Source organism: Antechinus flavipes, chromosome 4 (genome assembly GCF_016432865.1).
Source record: "Antechinus flavipes isolate AdamAnt ecotype Samford, QLD, Australia chromosome 4, AdamAnt_v2, whole genome shotgun sequence".
In the NCBI taxonomy this organism is placed as follows: Eukaryota; Metazoa; Chordata; class Mammalia; order Dasyuromorphia; family Dasyuridae; genus Antechinus; species Antechinus flavipes.
In genome coordinates, this window is record NC_067401.1 from 322244221 (window position 1) to 322261980 (window position 17760).

General features: G+C 33.2%; 1 protein-coding gene across 2 annotated transcripts in view; it reads right to left on the reverse strand.

Moving 5' to 3' along the window:
• Positions 1 to 2518: 2518 nt before the first annotated feature.
• IFNGR1 (interferon gamma receptor 1) overlaps positions 2519 to 17760 on the reverse strand; it is a 31749-nt gene continuing 16507 nt past the window's right edge. For both annotated transcript variants that reach the window (XM_051997836.1, XM_051997835.1), the window contains exons 4-7: positions 9073 to 9272; positions 6021 to 6207; positions 4560 to 4690; positions 2519 to 3572 (exon numbers count right to left, since the gene is read on the reverse strand). In XM_051997836.1, coding sequence (XP_051853796.1) covers positions 3006 to 3572; positions 4560 to 4690; positions 6021 to 6207; positions 9073 to 9272 — 1085 coding nt within the window. In that variant the 3' untranslated portion in view covers positions 2519 to 3005. The remainder of the gene's footprint in view (positions 3573 to 4559; positions 4691 to 6020; positions 6208 to 9072; positions 9273 to 17760) is intronic.

The window sequence follows — 17760 nt, forward strand, 5'->3', positions numbered from 1 at the left end:
AATCATCCTACTGATCATTTTTTACATCCATCACATTCATATACTATAACTTATAGTTTCCCCAATTGATGGGCATCCACACAATTTCCAATTCCTTGTCATTACAAAAAGGGCTGCTACAAACATTTTTTCATATGCAGGTCCTTTTCCCTTGTTTATGATTTCTTTGGGACACAGACTCAGTAGACACACTTCTGATCAAAGGGTACACACACGCCCTTTGAGCACGCTACTTATCACTTTAAGGAAAACTCCATTTATTTCTATGTTCTTTAATGTTTTTAATAGAAATGGGTGCTATATTTTGTCAAAAGCTTTCTCTGCATCTTTTGAGATTATCATATGGTTTTAGTTAGTTTTGTTATTGATATGGCCAATTGTGTCAATAGTTTTCTTTATACTGAACCAGTCCTGCATTCCTGGTATAAATCCCATTTGGTCATACAAAACTGTACATTATAGCAGAGATATTGCAAACTAATAAAAAAGCACAAATAGTTAATACATTCTTTATAGACAATAAAAAAAGTTTTAAAATGCAATAAAATAGTAATAGGTTCAGGGACCACAAATAACAGCTATGCTCCCAAGTGCAAACTAAACAATGAAATCTTAAATAACAACATAGAATAATCTTATAATTTAAAAGGGGAAGAAGCATGGTGAAAAAGAAAGTGAAGTCCCAGAGAAGTGCAGATAAGAAATGTGTAAACTGAGTTCCCTTGATAAATAGAAGATTTTTAAAGTTCATGGCTTTGCCTTTCAGAGGGGAATAATAAATCAATCAATAAAACACTTAATAAGCCCTTACTATGTTCCAGGCCCTGTGGTTAAGTGTGGGGGACACAAAGAGAAGCTCATAATGTAAAAGGGGAGATGACAAATATATACACAGCAAGGTACATATATGATAAACAGTAAATAATAGGGAAAGCTCTAGAATTAATAGTAGTTGGGAAAGGTTTCCTGAAAAAAGATGGGATTTTATGCTATCCACATCCAAGAGAAAAAAACTATGGAGTTTGAATGCAGACCAAAGCAACCTATTTTCACTTTTTTTTGTTTTTGCTTTCTTGTGGCTAGTCACTTTTTCTGATTCTTATTTCATAAGAAATATGGAAATATGTCTAATATGATTGCAGAGGTATAATTTTTATTCAATTGCTTGCTGTCTTGGGAAGAGGGGAAAAGAGGGAGAGAAAGAGGGAGAAAAAAATAGAAATCAAAATCTTACAAAAGTAAATTCAATAGTACTTGAAGTAAAGCAAAAAGAGCAGAAGCCTGAGATATTGGTTCTGGCTCTATCACAAACTGTTCAAACAAGTCAATTGATTTACCTGAACCCTCAATTTTTTTCATCCATAAAATCAAATGCTTGGACTTAATACTTCTTTGGTCTCTTTTTACTTCTGAAATCCAAAGTCGTCCTATCTTAGCACCAAGCATCAGGAGACCTAAGAACTTCTCACTTTTTATTTACTTTATATAACAGAATCCTGACACAATAGATGAAATAAATAAAAGAGGAAAAATAAATTAAATGACATAATTGGTGAATGAAATATATAGTTATATGACAAAATCACACAAGTGCACTGATATGGATGACTGCGTGAACTGTGTTAGTCCTGGAAGAGCTGAATTCACACAATCTTGGGAGAGTCAGAAGTCACTTGATAAAAGGTCAGTGAGGGTAGAGGGTAGAGAAATGATGGCTGTGTGAACTAGACAATCCTGTTACAACAGCTCACATGACTGAGTTTTGTCATTAATCTCCCAGGTGCATAATTTAGTTGAATGAACACTGAAAATAAATCAATACAGTTTAAACTAAACTTCTTATATCTGTTTCTACTTTTAAGAAAAAGTAATCAGTAAAAAAAAAAAAAACTATAGGGTAGTTTAAGAGAACAAAAGTTCTCTAGTTTTCAAGGCCAAAAGTGATGTCTTATAAGCTGTGGTAGAGAGCTTCTAATTCTCGCTATTGCTAATTGATCACCTAAGTTCATGAGTTCTAAACTGCAGGGAGGCAGAATCCAGTTGACTGTTCACACTAATGTAGTAAATCTCTGAGATTGTGGGCCACCAGGCTGAAAGAAGGGCCAACTAACTGATCTAAGTCAGAAAAAAAAAAAAGTTTCTGTGCTCATTAGCAATGGGATCAGATCTAAGCTGGTATTCCACTTCTAGCATAAGTGAGATGGGAAGATTGAATCCTTCTCAAATCTCTAAAATTGTAATTAAAATTTTGGTTTCCAAGCACATACTATGATTTACAAATCTTAAAATGATAAACAACATTCTTGTTAATAAGCTACAATTGATTACCCACATAATTTTACACACCACTTGTTTTTTTTTTTTTTAAATCATTCAAAATCCCCTGAGTTGACTTCTGCCATCTTGGTTACTTTTGATTGTCCTTACTCTCACATAGCACTCATAATGGACCTACATCCTTTTTTTTTTTTTTTTTTTTTGAGGAGTATATGGTAAAGAAAAAGGTAAAAGATCCAAGTTAGTTAAATGAATTATTTTATTCAGTTAAAAAAAAAAAACAAACAAAAAAACTTGGCTTATTAGCTTTAATGATTACCCATAATAAGTACCCAATACTCAAAGCCACATCTTTGTGTTCCAACAGTAGTTAACTATATACAAGCAGAGATACATATTCATCCATGAACTGAGTTCACATTTAAGATGCCAAATAGTTAAATTCACATAAGCTGTATGAATTTTAGTTCTCACTTCCATATCTTCAACATGATACAGATTTAAACTATTGTACAAAGGGGCCTGAGAAATCAAGCCCAAATCTATTCTACACAGGAGGAAATATTAGTCCAGAGACATGAAGTAATTTGCGCAATATCACACAGAGCAAGGATCTGAAATCAGGAATTCTGATTCAAAATCCAGACACAGTATCACTCATGTTGAATAGGCTATCTTCTCAGCAAAATCTGAAAAGTCAACTTTTTTTAGTTTGTTTTAGCTCAATGCTATGAAATTTCCATGAATGGTTCTGAGGGTCGATAGCCAATCAAAGATTCTTTATCATTGGAATCTGTAAGCATATCTACTAAAACATGAGGTTTATCATAGCCAAAAGATGTGTTAACCTTTAGAATGATGCTGTCTTGAATGTCAGCTTTTATTTCAGGGTCACTTTGTGGAAGTTCTGGATCAGATTTGAAGTTGCATGATTCTACATGCCTATTCTCAGAATCATCTGTGGGAAGGCAAAAGTTTGAAATGAGACTGCCAGATTCAACTTGGTTACTGTTGGAATGAAAATAATTCTTCACTGTTGGACTCTGATTTCTATCAGAAGTCTTTTCAGTAATATTTTCTTCAACAGTCATTTCTTCTGTAATGCTTGATATTTCTTGGAAGTGTTCTGATTTTTCTCTATTGTCTTCAGAATTAATATTACTTGGAGTCAAATGATTAATAGTATTTTCCTCATTTTCTGTAACTGGTAAATGCGATGTTTCAAGAACAGAAATATATCTTGATTCCGAATTCACCTCTAAAATGTTGTGTGGAAAATTTCTTATTACAGAGACCTAAAGGAGGAAAAAATAAGTTTGTTAGATAAAAACAAATTCAAGCCTTCTATTCACAATTCAGAGCAATTTAAGGCTAATGAAATAAGATCAACTCAAATCCTAGCCAATTTGTTACTTTAAGATGAACTATAAGTGGTGGAATGACCACGTATTTAAAATCAGCCAGAGTCAGGAATTCAGGTTAAGGGAAAAATCTTCAATCTTTATTGAAGTGAAGAGATGAATAAGGATTGCAATAGCAATATGGGCAGCTGCGACAGGAAGCCAGCTAACAGAGAGAAATCTGAGCTGAGCAAACCGTCGCAATGGCAATGCAAAAAGTCTCTCCTTTCTCTTCCTTTTCCACTTCCCTGCCTCCACCCACCAAAATCGTCATTTCCTATACAACACATCAGGACTTGCACAAAGAGTGGGCAGGGGCCATTCTTTCTCCAAGCTTATATATTAATAGAGTATGGTCCAATTACTATTTAGCTTCATGTGCTTGGGATCTCAGTGCATCAACTCAAGCCTCAGCCCATTACAGAGTGGAATAAAGGTAAACAGTTTAATTTTGTTATTCAGAATCATACTCACTACCACTGACTACTCAAACCATTATACAAGCCACTTAGAAATTCCATCCAGGAATTATATTATTCCTATAATCTAGCCATATGCTTACTTATGCTACTCACAGAGCAGACATGGAAGGGAACCTTAAGATCTAGATGTGCTGTTATCAGGCCTTAGTATGACAGGCCTGGCTCAGTCCTTGCTTTATAAATTACATATTCTTAAGGTGGTCTTATGCAGCTTCATTATTAATTGGGCTCTTTAGCCATATGATGGATGACACACCTAGTCATAAACTCTGTGTCTAACAAAATGACTCCATCTCTTCCAATCAAACACATGAGGAAAAGTAATGAATAAAATTATTATAAACTTCAAGCTTAACATAATTAAAGTTAATGGAAAAATATTTAAATCTAAATGAGTTACCAATGACTTGGGCAAAATGAGATTGCTTTTCTGAAACACCTTTGTCTTGCAAACCCAGTAACTTATAATGAGTAATACAAATATAACAAGGGCGAAGCATACAACAGTAATTAGGATGGGCAGAGAAGAATCTAAAAAAAAGAGAAAAGAAGCAACATTAATATGAAGATAGTACATAGTTACTTATACCTATTTTATTTAAGTAATTTATAAGAATTATTTAAGATTATTTCTTAATATAGTAAAATTTCAGTAATTACAATAACATTCAGAACATGGTGGGAGCAGGTAAGTGAAAATTCTTTGGAATGGTGAAGAAAAACCCAGAACTGGGAATTTAGATTCCTGGGTTCTAGTTCTTGTCATGAACCCTGTGCTCTTGGGCAACTTAGTTCCCTACTCTTGATCTTCTTAAAATCGTGGTTGTATTGATTTTTGTTTTGCAACCCCTTTTTAATAAAATGTAATAAAAAATTATACATTTTATATCCAGTAATGCTCTCTATCTCTTATATGGTCATAAATTCTTCTTTTTCCATATATGTGACAGGTATTACTTCTTGATCTCTAAATCTACTTATGGTATCACCTTTTATACTTAAACCATGTGATCATTTTAATCTTTTATATATATATATATATATATATATATTTGTTGGTCTATATTTAATTCCTGACATCTGTAAAAAAGAGGATTTTAAATGCCTGAAGTTATAATTCTAAGACAGAATTTTATTCTACATGGTGAATTTAAGTAAGAAAATAGAGAAGAATGACACAGTATAAGAAGGTAGAAGGATTGTAATCTGAATTAGTGAAGAAGTATCCATTCCAACAAAATTAAAGATTCATATGAAGGCATTCAGTGAATTTTTATCAGGTACAGTATGTAAAGTTCTGGCAGTATTTATATTTTTCCATTAAAAAAAAATTAGAATAAACTTCAGAGGTTATTCATAAAATTTTTTCATTTTTATTTAATCACTGTGTATGTATATGTGTGTCTGTGTTTAAATGAAATTAAAAGTTCTATGTTTCACAGGGAGTTTAGATATATCCTGTTACCAATTAAAGGGATAAATTTCTGATATACTTGTCTGATATATAAAGTCTAAGTAATCTGAAAAGATACTTTATGAAACTTTCAGGAAGAAGAAAAAAAGTGTTATCAGTAGAGAAATTTAACTTTTCATTTTGGCCCTTTGGTCTGAATAAATTCCCTAAAACAGTACTTTTTTCTTAAGTATTCCAGTGAAACTTTGTTTTACTATTTTTTATGGTTTGAGGGACATTTTCTGAATTTTTTTTCTGAATTTTTCCATGAGATAAAATTATTCAATAGTTAAACCTCTCAAAATACAGTTTACCTAAATTAGATCACATGTTTAAAACTCTTCTATAATTGTTAGTTTTAACACTTAGGATTACTAGTAACATTAACAAAGAACAACAAAACATTACCTTCTTTTGTATTAGGTGAAACTGTAATACACTGTTCTTCTGCTTCCTCAGATTTAATTGTGAAAGAAGTTTTCTGAGAAAATCCTTTGGCAGAAACACAGTACTCAGAATTAAATGAAGTTGCTCGTTCAATTAATTGGCATTGCGTGCCATTGCAAGATTGAGGATTGGTTTCTTTCTCAGTGATCTGCATAAAAGTTATTAAAAATGAATAAAACATTAAGCATTTTAAACAGTCATTATTTCAATCTAGAAACACTCCATAAAGAACATATGTATAATATTTACTAAATCTGAATAATTTAATAATTAAGACTGTAGATGACAAAATAGGAGAGGAGTGACAACTAAGTGTATAATATGATTTAATGTAGAAAAGTAGGAATGCTGTGCTATTAACTGAATGTTCAGTAAAGAGAAAGATTGTTTTGTACAACCCCTTAGGCTAAGAATAGCTTTTATATTTTCCAATACAACAAAACTTTAGAATCCTTGGAAACATCCAGTGAAGATGACACGGAACCATTAATATCTATTATGAATCTAGTTATTCAATCAGCCCTAAATCCATCTAACTGTTTTATCACTTAGTGAGCATATTGATATGTTCAGTATAAATCATATTTTGAAATGTTTAATTAAAATCTTTGTACACTCTATCTACAGAATTCCCAGTCTGATTACCTCAAAAAAGAAACGATGGCACTAGCCATCAATCAATATGTGCCAGGTAATGGGATACAAGTTCAAAGAATGATTTAATGGGACAGACTATAAATACAGACGGTTCTCAATTTACTTGAAGACAGTTCCAAACACCTCAATGTAAAGCAATTTCTATATGGTGTAAGTTTGCTTACCAAGGTGGGAAAGGGAGAGAGAAACAGAGATGGGATCTCATGTCTTTGGAGAGCCAATACATAGTTCAAGGACATAGGACAGAGAAGTGAAAAAGGGAGGAGGACCATGCAGGGACTGGGGCCAGCCACATGGGGGGGGGGGGCTTGCTAGAACCAAGAGGAAGAATAGCAGATATGGACAGGAGAGGACAAGTGACATGTGGGGATCAGAGCCAGACAGGCAGTACCCAAATACAGACAAACCAAAGACCAAAATGCAGAAACCAGACAGAAGGGTGGCTGAATGGAGATGGGCAAAGTTCTACTCTCTTTGTGCCAGAGGTCTCAACTCAAGCGCCCAATCTGGCAGAGGTGGCAGCCTGTGAGTCTGTTCTGCTTTCACTTGGAGATTAATTTTTTTGGGGGGAAAGGTAGGAAGTTGGGGGTTAGAGGATAGGAGGCCACACAGGTGTAAGAGAGGAGAGTATAAAGTTAACAGTAAACTTAAAGTAAAGTGGTTTTTCTTTTTGGAATTGTGTGTACATGTACAGTGGTGAATCTTAGCAAGAAAAAAAGACTACCACTTTCCCAGAGATTTGAGGAAAATCATGTGATTTTTGAGATGAAGAAAATGGGAGGAGCCAATACTAATAATTTAAATTGCTCAATGAAGAGCAAAGTCTTTAGCTGAGAAAGGGGACATAGGGAAAGCATGAGAAGGTTGAGAATAATAAAAAAGACAATCTTGCCTTGGTTCTTTGTATTCAACACTTCCTTTTTGGGATAACCATTTATTTAACAATCAATTTTATAATTTTCCTAGGAATTAAATTCAAATTTATTGGTCTGTACATAATCTAAAGATGCTTCCTTTAAAAAAGGGAGGGGAGATATTTATTTATTTTAGTGCTGGAATATTTTCATGATCTTTCAGTTATTACCAACAGTGCCAACTATCTCATCTGTCAATTCTTTAGTACTGGAAGATGTAATCTAACTGAACCAAATTTCTTAAATTTATCAAGGGCAACAATGCACTCTCTTATTATTTTAGTCATTCTGTACAGTGTGAATCTTAGCAAGAAAAAAAGACTACCACTTTCCCAGAGATTTATCATGTGATTTTTGAGATGAAGAAAATGGGAGCTGGACAGCAATTCTGTAGCCATTATTTTCAGTTATTTTGAATGCAAAGGTCATTGTATTTGGCAGTGAAATAGAATTAAGCATTTCTGCCTTCTCTTTATGGTCAGTTATCATCTCATGTACCTCAAATATAATGATTCTTTTGTCAGTAATGATGAAAATAAATGAAAAATTTTGGGAATTTTGTTCTATTTTAACAAGTTTGTTCTTTGTATGTACCTACTATTCTCCTTCCAAGCACCTCTATGAATATTGGGATTCTTTTGAGGTATGGGTAACATTAGCTATCCTGAGATCTTCTAGTTCTCAAATTCTGTGATGTGGGTTTTATGCTAAACTTTACAACTTTCTTTCACCTCTAATGTTTTCCACTGTTTTCTAAAGAAGTAGTAGTAAATCTTTTACTATTACAGGGTGATAGGATCACAGTTTTAAAAGCTGGAAGTGATTTTAGAGTTATCTGGGTTAACTCTTTCATTTTTATGAAAAAGGAAAAGAAAACTCAGAAAGATGATTTTATGTTTTTAAGGTAGTATCATCTTGTGCTGCCACTTCTTTCTGTTTGGCAAAGTGCTCAAATGCTTGTTGACTAAAACAGTTTCTAGGCCTTTTTGATTTTTCTCCTTGTGAGAATTTATCCTGTCAGTTAAATTTTTATTAAGCAATGGTAACAATCGAGGCAGCTAGGTGGGACAGTGGCTAGAGCCCCAGCCTTGAAGTCAGGAGGACCTGAGTTCAAATCTGGTCTCAGACACTTAATACGTTTTAGCTGTGTGATCTTGGGAAAGTCACTTAACCCCAACTGCCTCAGCAAAAAGAAAAAAAAAAAAAAAGAAATGGTAACAATCAAAGTCAAAATATTATTTGTGGATAATATGTAGCTAATGGGAAATATTTCACTGAACTTCCACAGTTTAAGATGTTGATTAATTCAAATATAATTTCCCCTCCTCAAAATTCATACTGTTTTTACCTTTCCCTGCCTTTATGTGAAGATATGCAGAATATTTTACCAATAACTACTGTATACTATATTCAGAACATAACTTGAAAAAGGCAGAACATACCTTCTTTCCATCTATCTTCAAATACACCTTATATGTTAATGTGCTACAATAATCATCATCATCATCATCATCTTCTTCATAATAATAATCACACACAGTTCCTTTCTTTTCTCCTTCAACAATTATTAGAGGATGGTCAATATCAATAATAAGTTTGTCATTTTTCTCTTGAATCTTCAGTGTAGGTGGTCCTATTTTTCCTGAAATAAGCAGCAATATTATTTTATGCATATAAGCTTAATACAATAAACATTTATTAAGCTCATAATATATATCAGATGCTGTGCTAAATACTGGGGATACAAATAAGAAAAACTTCCTGACCTTACAATTTAATAGAATAAGACAATATGTTAAAGAAAGCAGGAAGGAAGGGGTCTCAATGGGGATGGGGAGGGAGAATCACATTTCTTGGACTTGAGATCAAACAGATCTAGGAAAGTGGAAAGTTACCTACAAAGTCCAATCCTCAGTCCACTACAAAGGAAAGTTTTGGAAGGGATAGAATCTATCCCTTATCTAGGTAGGCCAATAATTAGATAATATTGGAAAGATTTTAAAGTCATACTATTAGATATTCAAAAGACTTTATAATTTTTTTTGTAATCAAACATTTAACAAAATTCAATTTTTTAAATTTAATTTAATTCCTTTTTATCCTCAGTATAGGAAAGTTGATCATGACCCTTTATATCACTAAAATTATTAGTTAGTAAATTGATCTTCAGTTTCCATGTAAATTCATACAAATCTAGTCTTTTGAGGTTATCACACTAGTTATTTCTGGACTTCTTCCAAAAACATAATCCTAACATTAAAAAAAACTTAGAAGTCATCCACAACTGACAGCTGTGCAAAAATTCCCTCTGAAATACCCCTGAAAATTAGTAGTTACATAATCTTGGCTTGATGATCTCCAAGGAAAGATAAGTAAGCCTCCAGAACTATCCAAAACAGTTCATCCCATATTGGATAATTCTAATTGTTTTTCATCATAGTGAGCTGTGTTTATACTTGTCTACAAATTCTGTCTTTTGCTCCTTTGTCTATTCTCTGAAGCCAGAGAAAGAATAACTTCTTTTCCAGATTAGAAATGTTTTGCCTTTCTTTATATTGCCATCACTTAGCCCAGTGCCTAGCATATAATAAATGCTTACTGATCCTCACGGGAACACTCCAAATCTTTACAAACCATTTTAATTTTAGAGCTATGTTAATTTAAAAACAAAAATAACCAGATAATATTTGTTAAGCTCATAGCTCAGTGCTTGACACACAGTAGGTGTTATGCAAACACCAGCTATTATAATAGTCATGTTTAAAACAATTAACATTATTACTATAATACTTATATATTTAATAGCACAACAACAAACATTTACCTATAACCTATGATATACTAGGCACTGGGCTAAGCACTTTACCAGCAACAATAAATAGCATTTACAGAATGCTATGTACTAGGCACTGAGCTATGTGCTTTATCAAAAGTATACCATTTAATTCTCACAACAATTCTAGGAGATAAATATTGTTATTATTTTCATTTAAGCTGAAGAAACTGAAGCAAATAGAGATTAAGGGCAAAATCTTGCCTTATGATCAAGCCAGTAAATGTCTGGGGCTGTATCTAAACTTAGGTTTTCTTGATTCGAGGCCTAACACTTAATTAACTCAAATATTTCAACTAGATGCCTTCTAATATAGAATTTACCAGTGTAATTTACAGGATTGATTCATGATCCCATTTTTTATTTTTGCAAAAGGTTGTTTGACCTATCAGTAACTTTGTTTCCCCAGACTTGTTAAAAAAACAATTCACTTGAATGTCATGGCATCACCTCCGTGATGTATTCTTCAAAAATAAAGGACAAACATCAGACTATGAACAGAGCTACCCCACTCGGAGTGCAACTGGAACTGGTCAGTTCGACAAAACAGCACACTTGCTCTTTTCTTTTCCTTTCTTCCTTCTTTTCCCTTACTTCTGTCAATCTAGAGTATCATATCCTTACCTAGGTACTCTACCCAAAGGAATATAATTTTTTGTTATGGCTGAAATCTCCTAAAATGTCTTGGGCTTTGCATGCTACATATATCTAAGACATAGTCCTAATCCAAATCATTCTAGCTCTCACAGATCCCGAGGCCAAGCCCTAATGGATCACAGTAGGATGATGGATTCAAGAGTGAATGTAAATAGTAATTGTTTTCTATTTTGGCCAAAATCCCTGAGGGTCTTCCCTTTCTAGACAAAAATTTTTTTGAGTAGGTAAAAGGCCATTCTTTGCCTCAAATCTGACTTACATTTACTCACTGAAGGAGTAGGAGGATTGTGGGAAGGTAGTAGAAGATTCAAGTTCCAGATTTTCCCCACAAACAAAACAAAATTGTGCCTCAGGTCAAATAGAGATCTGTGGAAAACAAATAAAGACTTGGGGCAGAAAAATGATCCTCCAGATACAACCCCAGGACTGAGGTTTAATCTGAGTTAAATATAAATAGTACTAAACTAACTCTGGGGTAACAGTGCTAAAGGTTAATTGGGGTCAGAGGAAGGAAGCTTCAGCCCCAATGACCAAATTTTCATCTCCTAGGCAGCATGGAGAATGGGATCTAAATTGGGGAAGAGGGAAGGAAGCTCTGATGATAAGGAATGCCAGATCCTAGCTGTGCTGCTGATACAGCTGTCCTGGGCAAGAAGGAAAACAAATGTGACACTTCCTGATGAATAGACTTAACCAAGGTTTCTTTCTATTACATACATATACATATGGTTATAATGAGTGTAAGAAATTAGAAACCATAAATGGATAAACCTAAAGTTGCATATTTTAAATATTTAAGCATTCTTTGAAATGTTTTTAAACTTGCTGGTAATAAGAGAAGCACTATCTGTGAACACTTCTCTCTAGCAATCTTTATGCCATGCTTCCACACTTGTGATCCAGTCTTTAGCCTCCACCATGGGGATCCATACTCCTGACTGATATTTTCCTGTCACTGATATTCTATTCCATCTTGTATGTACCTTCTCATTACTGCTTTCCAAATGCCATTCTGAATAGCAATCAAAAAATGTACCTTATCTTTTCTTGAAAAGACATGTCTATCAGACGTCCTATAGCTCTACTCATTATCCTTGTTCAAAATGCCCTCCTTGACCGTTAGTTGTCATTATGTTGACATCTCTTACTATGATGAAAGTTCTTTTAGAGTGAAGAAGAGAGTATTTATTTTTTCATCATTGACACATGGTAAAAGCTTAATAAATTTTTTTATTCATTCATAAACAAACATAAAGACATTTAAGAATCTGTGAGGAATGCTAGTGAATAAAGAATCATTTTTTTTTTTTTAAATAAGAGCTTTTTATTTACAAAGCATATGCATGGATAATTTTTCCAACATTGACCCTTGCATAACCTTTTGTTGCAAAATTTCCCCTTCTTCCCTTCATCCCCTCCTCTATCTGGCAGGTAGTCCAATACATATTAAATATGTTGAAACACATGTTAGATCCAATATGTGTATACATAGTATACCATTATCTAGTTGCACAAGAAAAATAAGAAAAACTGAGGAAAAAAACCTAAAATGCAAGTAAATAACAAAGAGAGAGAGAGAGAATGAGAATACTATGTTCTGTTGGACCCTCTGTTCCCATGATTCTCTCTCTGGGCTTGGATGGTTTTCTTCATAACTGCACAATTGGAACTAGTTTGAATCATCTCATTGTTGAAGAGACCCATGTCTATCAGAACTGATCCTCTTATAGACTTATTGTTGCCTTGTATAATGATCTCCTGTTTCTGCTCATTTCATTTTGCAAACATTCATATAGGTCTCTCTTAGCCTCTCTGAAATCATCCTGCTGGTTGTTTCTTACAGAACAATAGTTTTCCATAGCACTCATATACCACAATTTATTCAGTCATTCTCTAACTGATGAGCATCCACTCAGTTTCCAGTTTCTTACCACTACAAAGAGGGCTGCCACAAATATTTTTGCACATGTGGGTCCCTTCTCTCTTTTAAGATCTCTTTGGGATATAATCCCAGTAGAAACACTGCTGGATCAAAGGGTATGCATAGTTTGTTAACTTTTTGAGCATAGTTCCAAACTGCTCTCTAGAATGGTTGGATCCATTCACAGTTACACCAACAATGGATCAGTGTCCCAGTTTTCCCACATCCTCTCCAACATCTGTCATTAGTTTTTCCTATCATCTTAGCCAATCCTACAGGTGTGTAGTGATATCTCAGAGTTGTCTTAATTTGCATTTTTCTTATCAATAGTGATTTGGAGCAATTTGATGTGGCTACAAACAGTTTTAATTTCTTCAACTGAAAATTGTCTGTTTATATCCTTTGACCATTTATCAATTGGTGAATGGCTTGAACTATTAGAAATTTGAGTCAATTCTCTATATAGTTTAGAAATGAGGCCTTTATCAGATTCTTTGGATGTAAAAATGTTTTCCCAGTTCATTAATTCCCTTCTAATCTTTTCTGCAATAGTTTTGTTTGTACAAAACTTAAACTTAATAAAAATTATCTATTTTATGATCAATAATAATCTCTAGTTCTTCTTTCCTCCTCCACAAATCTGAGAGGTAAACTACCCTATGTTTTTCTAATTTGTTTATAGTATTATTCTTTATGTCTAGATCATGAACCCATTTCAACCTTATCTTGGTATACAGTGTTAGGTATGGGTCTATGCCTACTTTCTGCCATACTAGTTTCCAATTTTCCCAGCAGTTTTTGTCAAATAATGAATTTTTATTTCAAAAGATGGGGCCTTTGTGTTTGTCTAATATTAGATTGTTATAGACATTGGCTATTTTATTATGTGAGTCTAACCTATTCCACTGAGCAACTATGCTGTTTCTTAGCCAGTACCAAATGGTTCTGATGATCGCTACTTTATAATAGAATTTTAGTACAGGTAAAACACCTTCATTTGCTTTTCTCTTCATTAATTTATTTGAAATTCCTGACCTTTTGTTCTTCCAGATGAATTTTGTGTTATTTTTTCTAGTTCAGTAAAATGGTTTCTTGGGAGTTTAACTGATATAGTACTAAATAGATTAGTTTAGGGAGTATTGTCATTTTTATTATATTTGCTCGACCTATCCACAAGCACTTGATATTTTTCCAATTGCTTAGATCGGACTTTAGTTGTGTGGAAAGTGTTTTGTAGTTTTGCTTATATAGTTCTTGACTTTCCCTTGGCATATACATTCCCAAATATTTTATATTATTATCAACAGTCACTTGAAATGGAATTTCTTGTATCTCTTCCTGTAGAATTTTGTTAGTGATGTATAATAAGGCTGATGATTTATGTGGATTTATTTTGTATCCTGCAACTTTGCTAAAGTTGTGGATTATTTCCAATAGCTTTTTAGTTGATTCTCTGGGATTCTCTAAGAATCTGCAAAGAGTGATAATTTGGTTTCCTCATTACCTACTCTAATTCCTTTAATCTCTTTTTCTTTTCTTATTGCCAAAGCTAGCATTTCTAATACAACACTGAATAGCAACTGATAGTGGGCAACCTTGTTTCACTCCTGATCTTATTGGGAATGGTTCCAGTTTATCCCCATTACATATGATGTTTACTGATGATTTTAAATAGATGCTGCTAATTATTTTAAGGAAAAGTCCATTTATTCCTATACTCTCAAGTGTTTTTAATAGGAATGGGTATTGGATTTTATCAAATGCTTTTTCTGCATATATTGAGATGATCATATGGTTTTTGTTAATTTGGTTATTGATACAGTTAATTATACTAATAGTTTTCCTCATATTGAATCAGCCCTGCATTCTTGGTATAAATCCTATTTGGTCGTGGTATGTTATCCTGGGGATGATTATCTGTAAACTCTTTGCTAATATTTTGTTTAAGATTTTTGCATCAATATTGGTTAGGGAGATTGATCTATAATTTTCTTTCTCTGTTTTCATCCTACCTGGTTTAGGTATCAGTACCATATCTGTGTCATAAAAAGAATTTGGTAGGAGTCCTTTGTTCCCTATTTTTTCAAATAGTTTATATAGTATTGGAGTTAATTTTTCTTTAAATGTTTGGTAGAATTCACATGTAAATCCATCCAGTCTTGGGGATTTCTTAGGGAGTTGATTAATAGCTTGTTCTATTTATTTTTCTAAAATAGGACTATTTAAGTAATTTACTTCCTTTTCTGTTAATCTGGGCAATTTATATTTTTGTAGGTATTCCTCTATTTCACTTAGGTTGTCAAATTTATTGGCATAAAGCTGGGCAAAGTAACTTCTGATAATTGCTCTAGTTTTCTCTTCATTGGTGGATACTTCTCCCTTTTCATTTTTGAGACTAACAATTTGATTTTCCTCTTTCCTTTTTCTAATCAAATTAAAGAAAGGCTTATCCATTTTGTTTTTTTCATAAAACCAACTCTTGGTTTCATTTATTAATTCAATAGTTTTTGTAGTTTCAATTTTAATTGATCTCTCAAATTTTTAGAATTTCAAGTTTGGTATTTGATTGGGGGTTTTGTTCTTTTTCTAGCTTTTCTAGTTGCAAGCCCAATTTAAAAAATTGATTTTTTTTTTCTCTCTTATTTTGTGCAAGTAAGCCTCTAGGGACATAAAATTTCCCCTTATTACCTCTTTGGCTGCATCCCACAAATTTTAGTACGTTGTCTCATTATTTCATTCTCTTGGATGAAATATTGTGTCTATGATTTGCTGTTTCACCCATTCATTCTTTAAGATGAGATTATTTAGTTTCCAATTTCTTTTTGATCTATTTTTCCCTGGCCTTTTATTGAATTTAATTTTTACTGCATCACGATCTGAAAAAAATGCATTACTACTTCTGCCTTTCTGCATTTGATTTTGAGGTCTTTATGTCCTGATATATGCTTAATTTTTGTATAGGTTCCATGAACTGCTAAGAAGAAAGTGTACTCCTTTCTGTCTCCATTCAGTTTTCTCCAAAGATCTATCATATCTAGTTTTTCTAGTATTCTCTTTATCTCTTTAACTTCTTTCTTATTTATTTGTGATTTGATTTATTTAGTTCTGAGAGAGCAAGGTAGAGCTCTTCCACTATTATAGTTTTACTGTCTATTTCTTTTTGCAACTCTTTTAACTTCTCCTTTAGGAATTTAGATGCTACACCACTTGGTGCATATATGTTTAATACTGATACTGCTTCAATATCTATGGTACCCTTTAGCAAGATATAGTTTCCTTCATTATCTCTTTTAATCAAATCAATTTTTGCTTTTGCTTGATCTGAGATGAATATGGCTACCCCTGCTTTTTTTACTTCACTTGAAGCATAATAGATTCTACTCCAGTCTTTTACTTTTACTCTGTATCACCCTGCTTTAAATGCATTTCTTGTAAACAACACATTGTAGGATTCTGGCTTTTAATTCAGCCTGCTATCAACTTATGTTTTATGGGAGAGTTCAACCCATTCACATTTACAATTAAAGATACTAATTTTGTATTTCCTGCCATCTTATTAATTCCAAATTATACTTTTTTTTTTCCTTTTCTCCTTTCTCTCCTCCCTAGTATTTTACTTATGAGCACTACTTGCCTCAAACAGTCTTCCCCTTTAGAGACCCTCCCGCTATTTTATACCTTTCCCCTACTATTTCTCTTTTTCTTTCTATTTAGCCTCCTCTTCTCTTTTCCCCTTTCCCCCCAACTTCCAACTTGTTGTTAAGATGAGAGTTGTTTCTTGGTGAAACCAAATATATCTGATATTCTTTCTTTGGGCCAAATCTGATGAGAGTAAGAGTCACACAATATTCATCACCCTCCCTTTTCCCCCTCAATTATAATGCTTTCTTTGCCTCTTCCTGACATGTAATTTTCCTCATTTTACGTCCCCTCCCCCCCTTTTTTTCTGTTACAATCCCCTTTCCATCTCATTTCTTTTTTATAACAGTAAAATCAGATTATACATGTATTCTCTATGTATACTCATAACAGAAATACAGTTCTCAAGAGTTTTTTTTTCTTTTTTCTATTTTTTTACCTTTTTATGCTTCTCATGAGTTCTATATTTGGCGGTCATTTTTTTTTTTTTTGTTTAACTCTGTCCTTTTCATCAAAAATGCATGGAATTTACTAGTTTCATTGAATGTCCATCTTCCTCCCTGAAAGAAAATGCTCAGTTTAGCAGTTAATTTATTCTTGGCTGCATTCCAACATCCTTCACCTTTCAGCATATCAGATTCCAGGCCCTTTGATCCTTTAAAGTGGAAGCTGCTAGGTCCTGAGTAATCCATATTGTAGCTCTTCAGTATTTGAATCATTTCTTTTTGGCTGCTTGTAATATTTTTTCCTTGGTCTGATAGTTCTCAAATTAGCCACAATATTCCTTGGGGTTTTCATTTCCTTTTTCAGGAGGCGTTTGGTGAATTCTTTCAATGGTCATTTTACCTTCTGTTTTTATGGTATCCAGGCAGTACTCTTTGATGATTTCCTGAAAGATAGTGTCTAGACTCTTTTTTCATCATGTATTTCAGGGAGTCCAATAATCCTTAGAGTTTCTCTCTGAGATCTAGTTTCTAGGTTGGTTGCTTTCCCAATTAGGTTTTTTACATTTTTTTTTTCAACTTTTTCATTTTTTTTTTTTTATTTTGCTTAACTGATTCTTGTTGTCTTACTAAGTCA